Genomic DNA, 18,985 nt, shown 5'->3' with positions numbered 1-18,985 from the left:
TTTTTCCCATTTATGCCCCGGGGGTAGGGGAATTTGGTCAAAAAATGTAATCGTTATGCGCGGTATTAATCACTATTTCCGCCAGGGGAGGGGAATTTGAGCAAGCAATAAAAAATACAAATGTCTGGAAAGTAACTGGGAGACGTTGACATTTTGATTTGTTTAACTGTGTAGCGTCTTTTATGCTAAAAATAATTGTTTATGTTCCAAAATGACGCTAAATGGCGGTATAAAACTGCTCCGACGTTTCGGCAATACTGCCTTCTTCAGGGTGCCACCCCAAAAAAGGCAGTATTGCCGAGACGTCGGAGCAGTTTTATACCGCCATTTAGCGTCATTTTGGAACATTAACAATTATTTTGATTTGGTTGCCGTGCATGCCGAACATGCCGTGCATGTTGAACATTTCGGTTAGTTTGCTAATTTTGGAAAGAAGCCTTTCAATTCCAACCGGTTCTCTCCAACAAATGGTAAGCACCCTAGAGTTTGTTCAGCATCACATTGCGGTAAACACGTCGAGCTGTAGCGGAGGAAATAGTTTTCCCTACGACAATTTGAAAATATTCTCATTTTCATCACAAACGCATCCAACGAACACTCGCAGAGGAAAAGCAAATGATCGCGCGTGTGGTCACGCGTGATGGACGCGTGATGCCCAGTGAACGACCGTACCGCTGACTGAAACCGCAGGCTCAAAGGTAGAAATTCAACATGGCGGCTGTTTATTTTCCAGTTAAATTTATTTCATGCAAACTGGCTGAGAAAAGTGTCCTTCCGTGAACTTTGAACAGCTCTTTGAATGACTTTATTGACAACCTGTTTACACCTTTCATGAAGAATGAACCACGATGTATTGGCTAAGTTCATCGCGCCTCAAAGCAACAGTACATGTCAATTGAGATCGATCGAAGGATCGAAGTGCAGCGAGGAAGAACAAATTCTTCAAAAGAAAGCATCTGTGTGTCGATAAGTGGCATGTATGTAGTATTACTTTCTTGTTTCTTAACTTTGATGTGCCTAAATGTTGAATTGAGCGAGCTTTTGAAGAAAATCTTTCGCTGCTATTTTTACATTTGGTATCACAACATTGCTGAATTATATCGGCTCTGAAAACGCTCCGAAAAATGTCCTAACTGCCTTTTCTTCGCCAATATTTTGATTGTTATCTATAGATTTATGCTTGATTAGCTATTTCGTACCGATTTTATGCCAAATTGAGGCAAATAAATGGCTTCTGTGTTTCGGTGAATTTTGATGAAATAGCAAGAAATCGTTAAGTTACGTGTGTTTAGTTCCTCAATACTAATAAAATATTGAAGTCCCCAGACATTTTGTGGCATTTTTGTGAAGTTTAGAGATGGATTTCATTATCCATGTAAGAATAATGTATATAAGTTGTTGCTCATGGGAGATATTGGGCACTAGTTAAAGGCTATTTCCAACAGTACGAAATGTGTACCTTCCAGAAGACCGTTTGAGGAGAAGAGATCAAATCAGACGGTTGAAGTGAATTATTGTACTTAAAGCCTAATAACCACAGAATATAGTGCAGTGAATTTTATTTTCAGAAGTCTTTTTTTCTTGTGGAACTGGTCAATCAAAGTCATCTAATTAAATATGCATAAATTAGTGAAAAATGGCCATTTTTGCAAAAGGTGCCATAACTTGAAGGGAATAAAATATTTTGAGCTGATGTTTTGTCACAGTAAATAGCTCACCATACCCAACATTTATGCTAAGTTTGGACGAAATCGGTGATATGAGCTGTATCACCTGTTACCTGGTTCTGCCCTGTTCTCTCACGGGCACACTCTTAATTTTATTTTAATTCACACAGGGTAAAATGTTTGGTAAAACCGTGTTTCACATTTATGTTCGATCTATGTGTTGCTTGAAAAAGGGATTAGTGAAGTTTCATAATTTGTTTAAGATTAACTTCGACCTAAAATTAATTTTGCTTAACCAAAAATTTCCTTCTCTTGTATGTAATGAATCATTCAGCTTTATTAGTTGTCCATATTCTCACACACAATTTGTAAACGGATATTTGTGCATTGTGCTTATTTTATGATCACGGAAACCAAGATATAAAATATCATTTCAATTATAATTAATTTTTTGGCAAATTGCGGTTTGTAAATGAAAACTTCAAAGCGAAAATGATTTTTTGTACGTACCAGAGGAAAATAGTAAATGTACATTTTATTCAGTCACGCTGTAATTGTACAGTAATAATCTAAACAACTATTCAGTGAGATTTTTTTTAAAACTTCTCAGGCCAAACTGGCACCTATGTATATAACTTTTATAATTTTGGCAGAAGTGATCCGCTCTCGATAAACAGATCTAAATATGGCGATTAGTTTTATTTAATGGTTCACTTTATTATATAACCATGAAAGGTTTTTTCACGCAGACATCGCGAAGTTTAAATGTCTCCGCACACGTGGGGACATGTCGCAGGTACATGTTGCAGCAACATGTAGCAGCGACAAAATCATGTGTTGTTCATACTGAGGGGACATGTAGCAGGGACGATTTTGCGGCAGTTTTGTCCCTGCGACATGTTGCACGGATTTCAACTCGTTGGTGTTGCAGGGACAAAATGTTGCAAGAATTCATGTTGCACGCGCCAAAATGTATCAACACACACGAAGGGACATGTCGCTGGGACATGCCCCCCCCCTCCCCCCACCTCCGAAAAGAGGAGGTCCAAAAAAGCCCGGTCTTGTGGAAGACTATTACTAATAAAAAATCTGCTTAACTTTTTTCGCTTGTTTTTTTTTTTTTTAAACAAGTCTTTTTTTTTACAAAAAAGTGGCAGCTTTTCACCCCATTTTTTTTTCACATCAGAAATTTAAGGTCTTCTAGGTAGTCAAGTGCACGTTAGCATGATCCAGAGCTGAAAATGATTGGCTTTAAAAACAGTGGAATTCTTCTTCACGCCAGCATTGTACAATATTGAAATAAATAATAATTATAACAAAACAACACAGATAGACATGCCATGCGCAATGATTCCGGTTCAAAGCTAAAAATATTGAAAGATTTTAAAGACGACACGAATTCCGCGAATGAGGTCGAAAACTGCTTGAAATTCTAGTTCCGTTTTATTTTGGATGCCACATCACAAATAAGTAACTTGCTTATCTGTGTGAATTTGTTTTAAATAATAGAATGAATATTTAATTTGTCTGATGTTTTACCTGTCAGTTTTTTCGATTATAAAATGAGCGAATCGCATAAATATTACTGTTTACAAATTTGGTGTCAGTATTTTTTCTAGTTAACCGTTTAGTTTGAGAATAAAGCTGCATTAAAGTATTTTCTGTAAATTAAATAGGGAGAAAGTAATGTTGGTGTCCTAAAAAGCAGTAAAAGCAGTAAAAACAAAAAGATCTTAAGTTCAAGCTATCGCGAGAACTGTTGCTTTTAATTAAAAGGTGCTACAGCAGCAGGAGAAATGCGAAAAATAAACTGTCTCATTTCTTTCTGTCGCCCACGGTAAATCAGTGGATTGAGAAGAGAGTTTAGCATGACGAACGTACGGATCCATGGCGCCGGATAAGCAATGTTCAGTTCGGCTGCGAAAATTAAAAATATAAAAGCCATGGGTAGAAAGCATAGAAAAACAGCGCCCACTACATAAACCGTTGTCTTCAGTGCTTTGCTCTCTTTAGCAAATCTTTCCACTTCTTCTTGGGGGAGCTGTTGAGTTTTGATCATCTTTTGGTGGCGAACTGTTTCACGATACAAAATCAAGTAAGACGCAGCTATGAAAACAATGCACGAAATCATAGCAAAAGTCATTATCACCTCGCCTATTCGTCTAGTCGCGTCTTGCGATCGAAGTACAATGCAGCAAATCGTGAAAACCCATATCGCTATTACAGCCAGCTTCATTTTTTGAGTTGTAACAATATTGTAATAGTGCATCGTATATTTGATCGCTAGAAGTCTCTCGCAAGTGACCAACGCCAGATGAAGCAACGAAGAAAAAGAAACTGTGGTTAGTATGGCGATGTGAGGAATATAGAAAATGTAAGTATTTTTTACGCCCAGAACCACTAACATTTTCCACGCAATAAACGACGGCTGAACAAGAAAACCAGTTAAGGCGTCTGTTATCGCTAGACAGGCCAACAAGATGTTGGTGTTGGTCTGAAGTCGTGGTCTTCTCTTCACGGCTGTGATCACCAACACGTTGATCAAAATGGTAAATGGACAGGTTATGCAGTTAATGATGACCACAATGAGAACATTTAGGTCGAGAGGGACATGTCCTTTCTCACCATTCATGGTAGCCATTGTAAACTCTCTGAAAATGTCTGTGGCATTTGATCCGGAGAAGTTCGCCATGTCAAGATAAAAACAAGTCTATGAAGCTAACAATCACTGTGTTTAACAGTCGAGTGTATCCCCAATTTATGTCTCGTCTTTCTGTAACGTAACAAGAGGATTAACTTTTTAACTCAACCTTTTAGGTTGCGAAGTTGTATTAATAAACTATCTATCTATCTATCTATCTATCTATCTATCTATCTATCTATCTATCTATCTATCTATCTATCTATCTATCTATCTATCTATCTATCTATCTATCTATCTATCTATCTTAATAATTTCCAAGTTTATATATACTTTCTGAGCTTTTATCCATGCTAAAAACCACCGACATTAATTCCATCATAATCCATTTAAAAAGAGAAATGAGTTTTCTCATTATCTTGAGAAACTCATTAAAATAAAAAAAGAATAGATTCTTCAAAGTAAACGGTGAAATGATCTGCACATATGCCACTTCAACTGAGGTATTCAGTACACGAGACCAAAACGTTTTTGCTTTTATTCATCTTTCACGCCATCGACATTAAATTCATCAGGAGGAAGTTTGATGTCTAGTTAATATATAATTTCTTATGCACCATTTGTCCGATCTTTCTTCAGCCTAAAACTAATATCTAGTCAAAATTATAAGCATGTGTGGCCTCTTTTATCACCTGAAAAACGAAATCATACGGAAGCACGTTTTTATATTTAACGGCAATGGCTACATTGTAATTAATTAATGAAACTTCTTAACAAAACAAACGGTCTTTTTTTTTTTCAAAGAATGATTTTTGCCAAATTAAACAGAAACATATTAAAAACAAGTTTCTACAACATGTTTTTTTATTATTATTTACATGTCGTAATTAATTTGTTTTCAAATTTCGAAAAGTTTTGGAATACTTCCGTAGGATTCATTCCCTTGAATTAAGCCTCTTTACAAGCGCAGATTTAAAATCACTGAGAATGTGTTTTTTTTTTCTCGCGAGCTAACAGTTGACTAGAATATGTTGTATTCCAGATGTGAAAAAAGAAGAATTTTCCACCTTATTTGATTCGGATGTGACTCGCTACTAAAAATCGTTAACAGTTTTTCTGACTGAAAGAAGAGAAATGCATTTTCACAAGATAATTAAAAACTAATTGGGGTGTTGCGACTTGTTATTAAAAGGGATCTTTACTACCAAATGAAGAGTAAAAAATCTGCATATGTGCTACTTGGTTTTCGATAAATGAGAAGGAAACATCTGTTAATGATCGTTTACAAAATTATTGAGCACGGAACTAAAAAAATATATATATATATTTGCCCTTCAGTCATTTACTATGGGTTATGTCGAACTCCTGCTATTTTGAACTATTTTTTGTTTTCTCTGACGGTTCGAAGTAACGGAGATCAACTATATTTATTATTTTGCTTTAGATATAAGTGTATAATTAAAATGGAAGCAATACGTCTGTTAATAAATGAAATTGAAAATACAAATAAAGTTTACAAATGAATATTTTTGTCGAAATTTGTTTTCCGACGGTGAAATTGTTTTAACTTACAGAATAATTATTCCATGGCGCTGGAAATTAATGAAATGTTGCTAATCCTTTCTTCACGTAACATACGCAGCAGGATAGTTCAATTAATTTTATTTTAATTCACACACGGTAAAATGTTTGGTAAGACCGTGTTTCAAATTTATGTTCGATCTATGTGTTGCTTGAAAAAGGGATTAGTGAAGTTTCATAATTTGTTTAAGATTAACTTCGACCTAAAATTAATTTTACACACATGAGAGTTACCGGTTGTGGCACAACTTGCAAAAAAAAACCGCTCGGGCTCGCCTGGCTCGCTGGCTCGCCAGTCTCGCCTCGCTATTTTTTGCAAGTTGTGTCCACAACCGGTAACTCTCATGTGTGTGGGGGTCGCAATGCCAAAACTCTCATGTGTGTGGGGCCCGCAAGGCCAGCCCTTTTGTGTGCGGGGCTCGCAAGGCCAACCCTGTGCTAGGAATAAATATCAATTGAACAAATATTTTTAAGGTATATACACCGAAAAATGGCTGCAGCAAGATATTCGTCAGAAGTTTTGCAAGCTATGATGGAGGAAAACCTCCGTGAATTTCAAGAAAACCCCCAAAGAAATTTAACTTTTTTATTGGCCCACACCGATTTTAACGAATGGCTCCGTGTATGGAAAATGAACATACCGGAAGCTAACGAAAACAACAAAGATCTTTACACTTTTGCAAGAAAAAACAAAAAAAAGTTTTATGAGCTTTTGGTAAGCGAAATTGATGACTTACAAAATTTAAAAGCAAGCTTTGGACTTGAAGTCAAATTTTCAAAAAAAATAGACGGTGAGACGCAACACATGGAACACTATTTCAGAGAAAGTGAACCACACCTTTTTTTAAAAAACGACAAAGACCAAATAAAAAAAGAGTTTGACAAATTTATTGACAAAGCAAAGGGAGAAATTGAGGGTTGGTCAGAGAACGGCTCTGGGTGGGCCATTGAAAGAATAACAAATGCGTACATCAACGTTGCGCGTTATCAGCCATTGAGAGGAGGAACTTATTTGCCTTTGCCCCCAAAGTTGGCAAACAAGAAAGCAATTATTAACGTGCAAAACAGAGATAACCAATGCCTAAAATGGGCTTTGAGAGCTGCATTATTTCCTCCAAGAGATGGGAAAAATCCACAAAGAACAAGCAGATACCCAGTTGACGACGGCATTAACTACAATGGAATCAATTTTCCAACTCCACTAAAGCAGATTGACAGGCTTGAGGCGCAAAATAAAAACCTTGCAATAAATGTGCTTGGGTGGGACACAGAAGACGAATGTGTGATACCTTTAAGATTAAGCGAAAAAGAAAATAGCATTCCCCGTATATTTCTTATGTTGATTGAGTCAGGATTAACACAGCACTACTGTTTTATAAAAAGAGTAAGTGCTTTGTTACATGACCAAACCGGAGATCAGCATAAAAAACACTTTTGCATGATGTGCTTGACAGGTTTTACAAGAGAAGACTTGCTCGAAAAGCACAAAAAATATTGCAATGGCGCTAAAGGCAGACCAACAAGAATCGAAATGCCGGAGAAGGGGAAAAACACTCTTTCTTTTAAAAACTACCACAAACAAATGAAAGCGCCTTACCAAATTTACGCCGACTTGGAGGCACTGCTAAGGCCAATAGAAGGGTGTAAACGCGAAACGGCCGAGGAGCGCCAGAAAAGAAAAGACCTTGGTGAAGAAGTGAAAGACATGAAGCCGAGTTACACAGACAAAACAGAACAGCACGAGGCATGCGGATTTGCTTACACAGTTGTAAGGAGTGATGGTGAACACGAAAAAACATTTGTGTACAGAGGACAAAACGCCGTTGAAGTATTTTTGAACTGTCTTTTAAGTGAAGAAAGAAAAATAAGATATGAATTGTCAAAGCCAAAACCTCTTGTGATGACGGCAAAAGACTGGGTAAACTTCAAAAATGCAACCAATTGCCACATTTGCGAAGAAACGCTAATGAAACAAAACTTTTTGGACTCTTTGCCAGTTTGGATTGGAAACAAAAAGGAGCTTAATTACTTTGGGCAGATGCACAAAAAATGTTATTACAGAAAGGAAAAAGAGGTAAAAAACCTGGATACCGAAACCCACTATAAGCTAAAAAAGCTTGAAAAAGAAACACACAAATTAGCAGCGAAAAACCAAAAAAACTGCTTAGCGTGCCACAAGCCGCTTATCCAGCCGAACTACAAGGATGTGGTAAAAGACCATTGCCACATAACAGGCAAGTTTCGAGGAGCCGCACACAACATTTGTAACTTTATGATGCGATTAGATCCGAAAAAGGTCCAAATACCAGTTGCATTTCACAACCTGAGGGGTTATGATGCGCACCATTTAATGCAGTCAATTTCAAAGATTTCAAAAGAGGCACAGAAAGAAGTAAAATGTGTTGCAAACAACATGGAAAAATACATCACATTTTCACTTGGCAAACTGCGTTTTATAGACAGCTTAAACTTTCTTAAAGGAAGTCTTGATTCACTTGTAAAAGCGATGCCGAAGGAGGAATTAAATATAACAAAATCTAATTCAACACAGTCGTCTGATGAAAGTTTTGAACTTCTTTGCAAAAAGGGAATCTATCCTTACGAATACATGGACTCATGGGAAAGATTTAGCGAAACAAGTTTGCCTGAAAAAGAAAAGTTTTACAGCAAACTTAATGATGAGAACATAACGGATAAAGAGTACGAACACGCGCAAAACGTGTGGGAAACCTTTGGCTGCCAGACCCTGGGCGACTACCACGATTTGTACGTTAAGACTGACGTGACCCTGTTAGCCGACGTCTTTGAAAGCTTCCGAAAACTCTGTCTTGAGAAGTACGGGTTGGATCCCGCGAATTATTACACGACGCCAGGCCTTGCTTGGGACGCACTCTTGAAAAAGACAGGCGTGGAGCTTGAGTTACTTACAGACTATGAAATGCATCTTTTTGTCGAAAGGGGAATAAGAGGCGGGATTTCGATGGTAAGCAAGAGGTATGCAAAGGCGAACAACCCTTATGTTGAGGGATTTGACCCGAGCCAGCCAAAAAAATACATAACGTACCTCGATGCGAATAACCTTTACGGGTGGGCAATGAGCAAGCCGCTTCCAAAAAGTGGATTTAGATGGAAAAAGGTTATGCCAACAGAAAAAGAAATAACGACAAAAAAAGAGTATGCAAAAGCTGGATGGATTTTAGAGGTTGACTTGGAATACCCGAAAGAGCTGCATGACGCCCACAACAGCTATCCATTAGCACCAGAGAAAAAGAAAATAAACAAAGAAATGTTTTCGCCTTACCAAAACAAAACAATAAAAAATCTTGATTTGCACCCGCCAGACACCGAAAAGCTTGTTTTAACTCTTGAAGACAAAACCAATTACGTCGTGCATTACCGAAACTTGCAGTTTTATCTAAAACAGGGAATGAAACTCAAAAAAGTGCACAGGGTCTTAGAGTTTGAACAAGAGGCGTGGATGGAGCCGTACATCCGGATGAACACAGAATTCCGAAAAGAAGCGAAAAGCGACTTTGAAAAGAACTTTTACAAGCTGATGAATAACTCAGTTTTTGGAAAAACAATGGAAAACCTGAGAAACCGTGTAGACATAAGAATAGTGCGCAGCGACGAAACAAAGAAAATAAGAAAATTAGTTGCAAGCCCATTGTATTCAAGACATGTAATGTTTTCAAACGATCTGGTTGGAATAGACATGCGAAAAAGTAAGCTTTTTCTTAATAAACCGGTCTACACAGGCATGACCATCCTTGACGTAAGCAAGTTATGTATGTACGATTTTTATTACAACCACCTGAAAAAAGAGTACGGGGAGCGTTGCGAGCTTTTGTATACAGACACAGACAGCCTTTTGCTTGAGATAGAAACAGAAGACGTTTACGCGGACATGGCAGAAAACATTGACAAGTACGACACAAGCGACTACCCGAAAGATCATTCGCTGTTTTCAACAAAAAACAAAAAAGTTTTGGGAAAAATGAAAGACGAATGCGCAGGAAAACAAATTTCAGAGTGCGTTTGTTTGAGGCCAAAAATGTATTCAATAATGACAGAAGGTGAAAGCAAAAATGAAATTGAAAAAATAAAGAAAGGCTTCCCTGAGGTGGAAATAAAAGAGTGCGCGTGCGCAGGGGCCGGGAAAAGAATGCAGGCAATAATGGCAAACGATGAAGAATTGGTCAAAAAAATAATAAAGAAACATCCGAAAGCAAGTGTGCTAAAATGTTGCAAAATGCTAAAAGTGGACGAAATAAATATAAAAAAGGCAAAGGGGGTAAAAGAGTGTGTGACAAAGAAAAAGATAAATCACGAAAATTTCAAAGAAACACTTTTCCAAACCAAGGAAAGCTTTCACGAAATGCACATGCTAAGAAGCTTTAAGCATGAGTTGTGTTCGATAGTGGTGAACAAAAAATCGCTGTCCTCCTTTGACTCAAAGCGATGGATAGCGGATGATGGGATACATACAAATGCTTACGGGTATAAGTTTTGCGAAACAAAGCCTACATAAACATAACGTTTAGAGCTTTTCTGAGCCCAAGGGGCTCAAGCACTAAGTGCTTGGTGGTAACTGTGTATTTGGAGGAATAACAAGCAATTCTTCACGCACGAAGCCGCGCTTTGGACCATCGTGCAAGTAATAAAGAACTGGCTGATTAGGTTTAGTAACAGACCTTTCAATGCTGTAGACTTTTAATGACCAAATCGGATCTGTAGCCCTTTTTACGCCGCCTTCCAGCTCGCCAGGTTGGTAGAGAAAGCGCACATTAACGAGAGAGGGGAGTTTTTTTTCTTTCTTGCCAACAGGTCTTGTATATTTTGAGGACGGTTTTGACGAAACAGCCTTTTCTTTAATTGCAGCAGCAGGTTTCTTACCAGTAAGACTGGTTACTTCGTTGTTTAGAGCGGCAACAACTTCTGGAAGCCTTTTTACCCACGCTGTCGACCGCTGGCCAGATGGCAGGTTCATCTCGACACCGTACTGATAACCAAACAGGCGCCCTGCCAGTGTTTGATTAAAACGTTCAACAATAGCTTGATCTCTGTGAATGTTAACACGCCCGCGTCTAATATAGGTTTTGTGATTTTCCATTTCTTTAGTAACAGCTCCCATGAATTCGCGACCAGGGTCAACTTGCAGCATCTGTGGCCATTTTAGTGCACTTCGCCTGTAAATTGTCTGAAAACCTTTTGCAACCTCAGTTGAATCTTTGGAGGTCAAAGGCTCGGCCTCTTTGAAACGGCTGGCAACGTCAACAACAGTCAGCGCGTATTTGTAAACTTTTCGCCCTCGCGGCAGTTTGTCGTGTGGCAGAAAAAGAAGGTCCGCCTGGTGGACCGCGTTAGGAGAAGAAACATCGAATTTTGGGCGAGGAACGTATCGTGGTGCCGGAAGGTAGATCTGCCAAAGGGCCTGCTTAACGAGCCACTTTTTAGCAGCATCTTCGGAAACCTTGGCCGCCTCGGCTAATTTTTTTATCGCTGCAATTCCCTTCCAGTAGCCCTGGGGGCTATAGTAGACTTTCGAGATCTTTGCATCCATGCGTATACAAGAAAAAAAAGAAACGTTTAAAGAAACCGAAAGGCAGCGTACCCAAGAGCAAGAGCGCCTGCGCCAACAAACATCAGTTCACCTTGTTTCTGCTGCTCGCTTGGCTGATAAAAATCAGAGAACTTGGGTTCTTTCGGAGGAATCATTTGTTTGTCAGGATGTGCCTGGTTGTAGAGTTTGAAAGCGTAGTCTGTGTTCGTAAAGTTTTGTTTCGCTTGCTGTTTGATCTCATTGTTGGTTTCGATCCAGTCGAGAAGCTTCGTGCGGTCGCGAGAGTACTTCGCGTAAGCTGCCTGGTAAGCCTCGAGAGCTTTGTCGTGTCTTTCTTTTTCTTTCAAAGCGGCGTCATCTCCGCCACCCAAAGCTCGAGCAAGATAGTTGCCGCCAATGAAAGCAGCAGCGTTCAAGATAGCTCCGCCAGCCATAATCGCTACGCTTGCCATTGTGTGTTTTTGTTCTTATATTATGATATTTTTTTTTAATTGGTGGGGAGAATTTTCTGGTCCTCGAGATACTGTTTAAGTGCAACGCTGCCAGCCATGACGGCTGTGAACTTTACATAGTTCATAAAACTGCTGCTTGGGTCGGATGTGAAGTTTTCTTTTACAACTTTTTTGGCAGCCCAGCCGATTCCGGCGGCGAGACCTGTAATGGTGGCGGCATCCATGAGCGTTTTCACGAGCTTGTTGTCGGACATGGCGGTTCAGTATAAAATAATAAAAAATATTCAATTGAAAAATTTTTTTGTTTATTCTTCACCGTTTTGCGAAGCAAAGTTTGCAACTTCTTCACCAGATTCAACTTCTTTTGTTTTTTTTATACCTCTTTTAAAAATTGTATCCTCATCCTTTTGCACCCGAATAGTGGTTTTAACGCAAGTTTTGGAAAATTCAAACCAAAGTAATGCAATACCAGCCATAGCTGCACCTTTAACAAGGTTGTCAAGAATAAAACCAAGGGACATTGTCGGTATAATAAATGAAAAATAAATGTTCAAAAGAAATTTTTTAATCCATCGGACGGATTCCTCTTTGTTTGCGAGGTCTAATGGCATTTTGGATTGTCGAAGGCGTGTCTGAAGAACGCGTTGCAACCCTTCCAATACTTTCTGCTGTAACTGGTGTGTCATCAGTTATAAGAGTTGGCGGAGCTTTAAATGTTGGACTTCTTTTTTCGTTTATAAAGCCTTTTATGTCTTCGCGTTTCACATAAGTTGTAACGATTGCACCGCCGATACCAAGCAAAGATATCCATTGATTTGTGGTGAGACCGCTTGATTGCGGCTGAGCCTCGGGCGGAGCTGGTTCCGTTACGTCCGGTGGTGTTGCATTTCGCTTTGCAGCAGCAGATTTCTTTTCCTTTTCTTTTGCAATTATTGCAGCAGCCTCGACAGCAGCTTTTTTCTGTGCTTCACGAGCCTGTTTTGTTTTTTCAGCTGCAAGCTTGCCAGCAGCAACTCGCTTTGGATTTTTGGCAGGCTTTGTTGCTGGAGTTGTTGAAGTAACTTGTTTCTGTTCTTCTTGAGCGATCGGAGTTTGTTCGAGCTCGGCCATTTATAATAAAAAAAAATAATATTTAAATAGAAAATTGCTCAGCAAGATTTTTTGCTAAGCAATTGCTAAGCATTGTTCAGTAATTACTTAGCATTTTCTTAGCATTGCTCAGAAAAATCTTCAGTAGTGTTTGTGTCCGCATCTTTGGAAGCACCTTTGGTTTCGCACAGCGAAGTGTGCGACTTTGTAGCTTCGTTTAAAACAATGTGCTTTGTTGTGATGAGCGCAGCATTTGCAACGGCAAGAAAGCGGCCGCATTTCAAAGCCAGACCGCCTGCCAAAGTGGACAGCTCTTTGCTGATGATGTAGTCGTTTTTGAGTTCCTTCTGATAATCATTGACGTCCTTGATATTTACGGCCATACCAACGACTTTAGTAACAAGAAAAATAAAGCTGTCAATCAAGCTGTCGGTTGTTTTGGATCCAACGTATGCCTCATATCTCTTTAAGTACTTTTCAACTTCTTTATCTGTCAAGCGCTTCACCTGCTCGTGTGTCAGTTGCACACCGATTGCTTCTTTGGCTTTTCCTGTTGAAACAAGGATTGCAAGCTGTTCACGCAAAGCAGGAATGTCAGGGCCTTGAATGAGTGCCATAGCGCTTTCTGTACTTTCTGGTTCAGCTCCTAGCAGTTCCATTACGGAAGCTAATTCTTGTTCACTTGCAGCGCCCTTGACGCTCTCGGGAGGAGAAGTTGCGAACGGGTCAGCCATTTATTACTCTAAAAAATATGTTCAATAAGAAAATTTTGTGCCGTAAGGGTGGCGATGAGAAATGACAAGATGCGAAAACTTATTTTTTTTTAGCTTTAAAATGATTTCTTTGTAATCCTCATTGGCAAGTTCGCCAGCGTAATCCTCAAAGATTGCCTTCGTGGTCTTGGCAGAGGGGGTGTAAAAGAAAACGATTGCCGCAACATTTTCGCGGAATGAGGATGTTATGCTTGTCAATTTTTGAGTTAACACCCATATGCTCAAGCCTGCGTGGCGAGCAGAGAAAGCAAGATTCACCAACTCCCCTGTTCTTCCTTTTACATCTTTCGAAGCAGCACAGTCGTCGAGGATGATAAGCGTGTTCGTACCCTCAAAAAGAAATCTTGAAAGCCTTAACCAAGATTCCACCTCGTGCTGCTCGCAAATGAAAACAAAAAATCGAATATCTTCCTCAGCAAAGCGATAATAAGTCTTGTTGTGCTCGAAAGTCGGGCAGATGAGCACGATGTAGTCAAACTTGCCTCGGAAAGGGCCACAAAGCTGATTGACCACGTATCTTGTTTTTCCTGAGTTCGTTGGTCCCACAATGAGGGCGTTGAAGGGTATATTGGCAGGATCCATCTTCGTTCGTATATGTACCTAAGGTACACTTTTTCAAAGAAAAAATTATAAAAGCACAGATTCTAACTGCCTGCCAAGTATATTCATTTGGGCGTCGCTGATTACGTAAATGTGGCAGTTCAAATTACCTGAGCCGCTTGCTTTCCTCTCTAGCTCAAGCTGGACACCGTCCTTTGTGTTCACAAGGCGCGTGCCGCTTCCGTGCATCGAGTGGTCAGCCATGGAACGCAGATCAATAAGAAGGCCAAACTTGTCTTCTGTGTAAAACTTTTGCAGAGTCATGTGCTGCGTTTTATTTTTTTCTTTCATGTAGAATCTTTTAACTTCTCCCCAAATGTCCATTCCTTCGATGCCGTTGTTGTACAGCATGTTTGGCGAGCCGTTGACAGTGATGCTTACTTTTGTAAGGTCCGGGTTAATGTACTTTTCCGAGCTCCTTGCACCTTTGTTATATTGCTCAATAAATAGGAGCAAGATACCTTTCATGGACCTCCTCTGCGGGTTGACCCTTAGATTCAGACGTGTGTCGGAGCCTTTTGCAAAAGTCACCACTTTAACACGCTGGATGTGGTCGTAAGCGAACTCTTTGCCGCCCGAATAAGCGCTGAACGCTTCATCTGCAATTTCCTCGCTTCTTATCATCTCGTACTCCAGCTGGATGTTTGTCAACTTGTATTTTAGTTTTGTTGTATCTGAGCCTCTGACCACATGTTCGGCTGCCGCGAGCTTCAGTTCGAACACAAGATCGTTGTATAGTGCCTGAGGATAAAATGCCCCATGGTCAGTTAAAATCTGGTGATCCAGGCGGATGCGGTATTTATTTCCATATATCTCATTCAGCTTTTTTTCTGCGTCCACACCTGAAGTTTTCTTATCGCCAGCATTTGAGCGAATTTTGTTAAGGTCCTCGCTCTGAATGCCCTCTGGCACCCTGTCGTCGCGCTCCTCCTGCGAAAGGAAAAAATCCTCAAATATTTTGTAGATGTCATAGCCAACCGTGTCCTGCACGACGGTGCCTTCGTACTTTACAACAAAATCGTCGACCAGAGCTCGGCTGACGTTGTCAACCAGAAAGTTGTTGGCATGGCCTCCGCTCAAGTCGATGTTGAAGCGCAGCGCCAGCGAGCCGGGCACAATGACCTCGTTTTCGTTCAGCTTGGGCACTGAAACATACAACGTTTCCTCTGGATTGGCTTCTGTGCGGTCAAAAGTGATTCGTTTTACCGCGCGCTCGGCTTTCAGTGCGCCGAGTATTTTCTCTGTGCGTCCCGGTCGAAGGTTTTCTTGAACAGCAGCCATCTCTCGATTGGTTTTATTGTTAAATTGAAAAGTTTAATTTAAAAATATATATATATAAATTAAGCGATGGCAACAGGTGGTGGTGATTTTGGATTCGAGGACCCTGATTTGGACCAAGATCTTGACCACAACAGTGATAACGATGATGAAGAGGAACAAGAGGTCGACACAACCCGACCATTTCAGCCCGGGGAGGCATCCACACCCTACCATGGGGGTGAACAACATGAAATGCAAACGATGCAGCACGAACAGAGCGGGCTGCCAGACACATCCTACGAAGAAACACCTTTTTTGGGAAGCTTTATTCATCAAGATGACAAACCGGCAATGATTGACAGAGCTAAAGATTTTATCAAAAGAAAATTCCCCAAAGTGAACTTCGCAAAATTAGGCCCAATAGGTTTTAGCAAAAAGAGTGGCAATGAAACTACAATTGTATCCTTTGGATCAAAAGGTGGCGAGACCGAAATTTTCAAAAAAGACGGAACTGGCCTTCTCAAAAAATTCACAAACAAGTTTAAAGCCCCCCTTGGGCCAGAAGCGGAATCTCTGATTGCTCAAGACAATGAAGAAATAAGAGAAATGAGACCAAGATTAAGAGAAGCTGAAAGTCAAATACAACAGGCAGAAACAATTGACATGCAGAAAGAAAAAGCCACCCAAGAAGTAGAAGATTTCAGAATAAGAATCGAGCGAATAGATGCCAAGATGGAACAACTTGGGTCAAATGTTGAAAATGAATCAGAATTGCGCAGACTTAAGCAACTGAAAAAAAATCTTGAAAAGGATTTTGAAAACAAAAAAAAAGAAGTTGCTGCTCTTGAAAAACAAGCTAAGCAGAAGGCAGAAGAACAAACACGAGTCGACCAACTAAGGGCAAGCCTCGCTGCCATAGAGAGCAGAAGAAACACTTTGCAAGAAAGGCTCAACGACACAAGAGCGTTGGATGATCTAAAAGAGAAAGAAGCCGAGCTGAAGCAACAAAACGAGGAAGATCAAGCTGTTATAGAGGATGAGAATGCCTCCCCCACTGACAAACAAGCCGCGGAAGAAAGAGTTGCGGAAAGAACCGAGGAGCTCGGGCGTTTACAAACGCAGATTGCAGAAAGAGAAAGGGCGCTTCCACTTCGTGAGAGGATCAAAGAGATCTTCAAAAAACACGGCGTGACATTAACAGCAATACTTCTGGCTGCTGGTGTCACGATTGGTTCTGTTATTGGAGCCATTACAAACGCGTTGAAGGCAACCGGCAAAGCGTTGGGGAAAGGCCTAAGTGATATTGGCTCAAAGGTAGCATCAGCTCTGCCTGGTCTCATTGGCTCGATTGCGAAATTTCTTTTCAAAACCGCTGGTCAAGTAATTGGATTTCTTGCAGAGCACACCTGGCTGCTTATCCTTGCTGTGGTTGCTTTTCTTGTTGAAAAATACATCAAAAAGAGACGTTAGCGCATAAGGGTGTAGAGCAAAGCTGCTGCTCCAACCGCGCCAACAGCGACAGTTGCTTTGTTTATTTCGTGTGAATCATTGGCTACGGCCTTCGTAGGTTTAGCGCTTTGCGCGTTGCCGTCCTTTGGACGGGGACCGTAAAGGTCCCTAGCTTGTGTTTCAGCAGCGCTTGCTGCAGGTGCCTGATTTTTTTTTGCTGTGGCGCTCTTGTGTATAGGATTTGAAGGGTGGCTGTTTGGTGGGTTGATTTTTGATTTTCCTCCCGCCATCAGTTTAAGAGCTGCTTTTTTTGTAGCTTTATTAACCTCATCATTCACTCCTAATTTCATCCCAACAACAGCCTGCTTAAGCTGGTTATTGTAACCAACAACGCTTTCTGTGTTTATCACCATACGAGCGGGCATCAGCCAGGCACCTGGGCAGACTGCAAGGTTAAGCCGAACCTTAGCTTCGTCGATGGCTAATTGGTATCTTTGGACCGACTTTGCCAGATCAGGTTGCCTTATAGCGTCTTCAACCAACACGAGGAACTCACTTTGCGCTTCCTTTGCACGGCCGCCTGTTCCAAGTATGCTACTTCGAACGTTGACCTGCGAACCGAGAATACAGTAGACAAAAGCCTCTATCGACTGGTTTACTCTCGACAAACCTGCCTGAGTAAGCCCTTCAGTGCCGTTAGGACAAAACCAGTCTGCCTGTGCATATGCAGCGTCGTCTGGCTCGATGTATTGAATCAAGTTACCTTTGCTTGCAGCTCCCCCTTCGTCCGAAAATTTATCGTAATCGGGGTATTTTGCTCCAGTTTTGTTTGGTCCAATGTTAGTAATCCAGATATAAACGTTACCAAGTCCGTGGTTTGCGCCTGTTGTGAAACGGAAATCGCTTGACGGGTCGACACCGAACTCAGCGCATATTCTTTTGTAAGAAGCCACGTCGTACTTGTTGTCGAACTGGCTAAAAGTGGGGTCGCCTGGCAAGGCGCTTACGCTCTGAATTCCCCCCATCTGAAACAATATTCGCCTTATCGTGAAATAAACGTGAAAAAGATAAAAATTACGCACAATCGGTGGCAAGCTAAGAGCTGAGTGCTCTTCATCGAAAATATCTCGACTTATACCGCAGCCTGTTGTCGCGCACCATACCGCAAAGTTAAGTTGCTGTGGCCAATAGCCCATATTTTGGCTAGCAAGCCACCTTTTTGACTCTTTTCCTGATGTATGCTTCAGTTTTGTTTTTTGAAAAATCTCTCTTAATTTCGTTGTGAAATATTGATCTGGTGTGACGTAGATGTTGATTTGGCTGTTAAATATTTTTTTCAAACTCGGTGCGGCTTCGTGAAATCCAACCGCGGGAATTGGCAAAGATGAGCCTTTTGCGCCGCTTGGTGACAGCTGTTGTGGAAAACCGCCTGAAATTTGATTCACCCCCAGTGCTTTTTTCATCTCTGGGCTCCAATATTTGCTGTCAGAGCCAAAAACATTTATCAAATGGCCTTGCCCTGCCTTGTAATAAATGTCTGCCGTTGCTGTGTGGTTGTACGCGAACTCAACCTGTGCAACAAATTTTGTTCGGTCAGCGTTTGGATATTTTGCAAGAAAAGGTTTCCATGCATTGTCTTTTGCCGCTTCAGAAATTGTAGTTGCTTCTGGGGTTTTCATCCACTTCATAAAACCTCTTGTTTTTGCATCCATGGTCCTCTTTTATATTAAACATTTTTTATTTTTATTTAATATAAAAATGGTTGTGCTGACTGTTACCACAAAAGAAAATCCGAACACTGTTTATTTTGACCAGCCTATTCCAAAACCAAGCTATATCCGGCTTTTAAGTTGTTCTCTTTACAACAGCTGGAATAGTTTGGAAAAGGATGGAATAGTTTTTTATAAACA

The 18,985-nt window shown here is 40.5% G+C and overlaps 1 protein-coding gene across 1 annotated transcript; it reads right to left on the bottom strand.

Moving 5' to 3' along the window:
- Window positions 1-3,432: 3,432 nt before the first annotated feature.
- Window positions 3,433-4,359, bottom strand: LOC144659215 (trace amine-associated receptor 2-like). The gene has a single exon (XM_078519647.1). The coding sequence runs from the start codon at window positions 4,357-4,359 to the stop codon at window positions 3,433-3,435; it is 927 nt and encodes a 308-aa protein (XP_078375773.1).
- Window positions 4,360-18,985: the final 14,626 nt, after the last annotated feature.

The sequence above is a fragment of the Oculina patagonica genome, chromosome 7 (genome assembly GCF_052425735.1).
Source record: "Oculina patagonica isolate OP01 chromosome 7, crgOcupat, whole genome shotgun sequence".
Taxonomy (NCBI): Eukaryota; Metazoa; Cnidaria; class Anthozoa; order Scleractinia; family Oculinidae; genus Oculina; species Oculina patagonica.
Note: the sequence above shows the minus strand (reverse complement) of the source record. Positions and strands in the feature narration are given on the sequence as shown.

Excerpts from the sequence above, each read along its gene's own strand:
- LOC144659215 (XM_078519647.1), bottom strand. The coding sequence starts at position 4,359 with ATGGCGAACTTCTCCGGATCAAATGCCACAGACATTTTCAGAGAGTTT.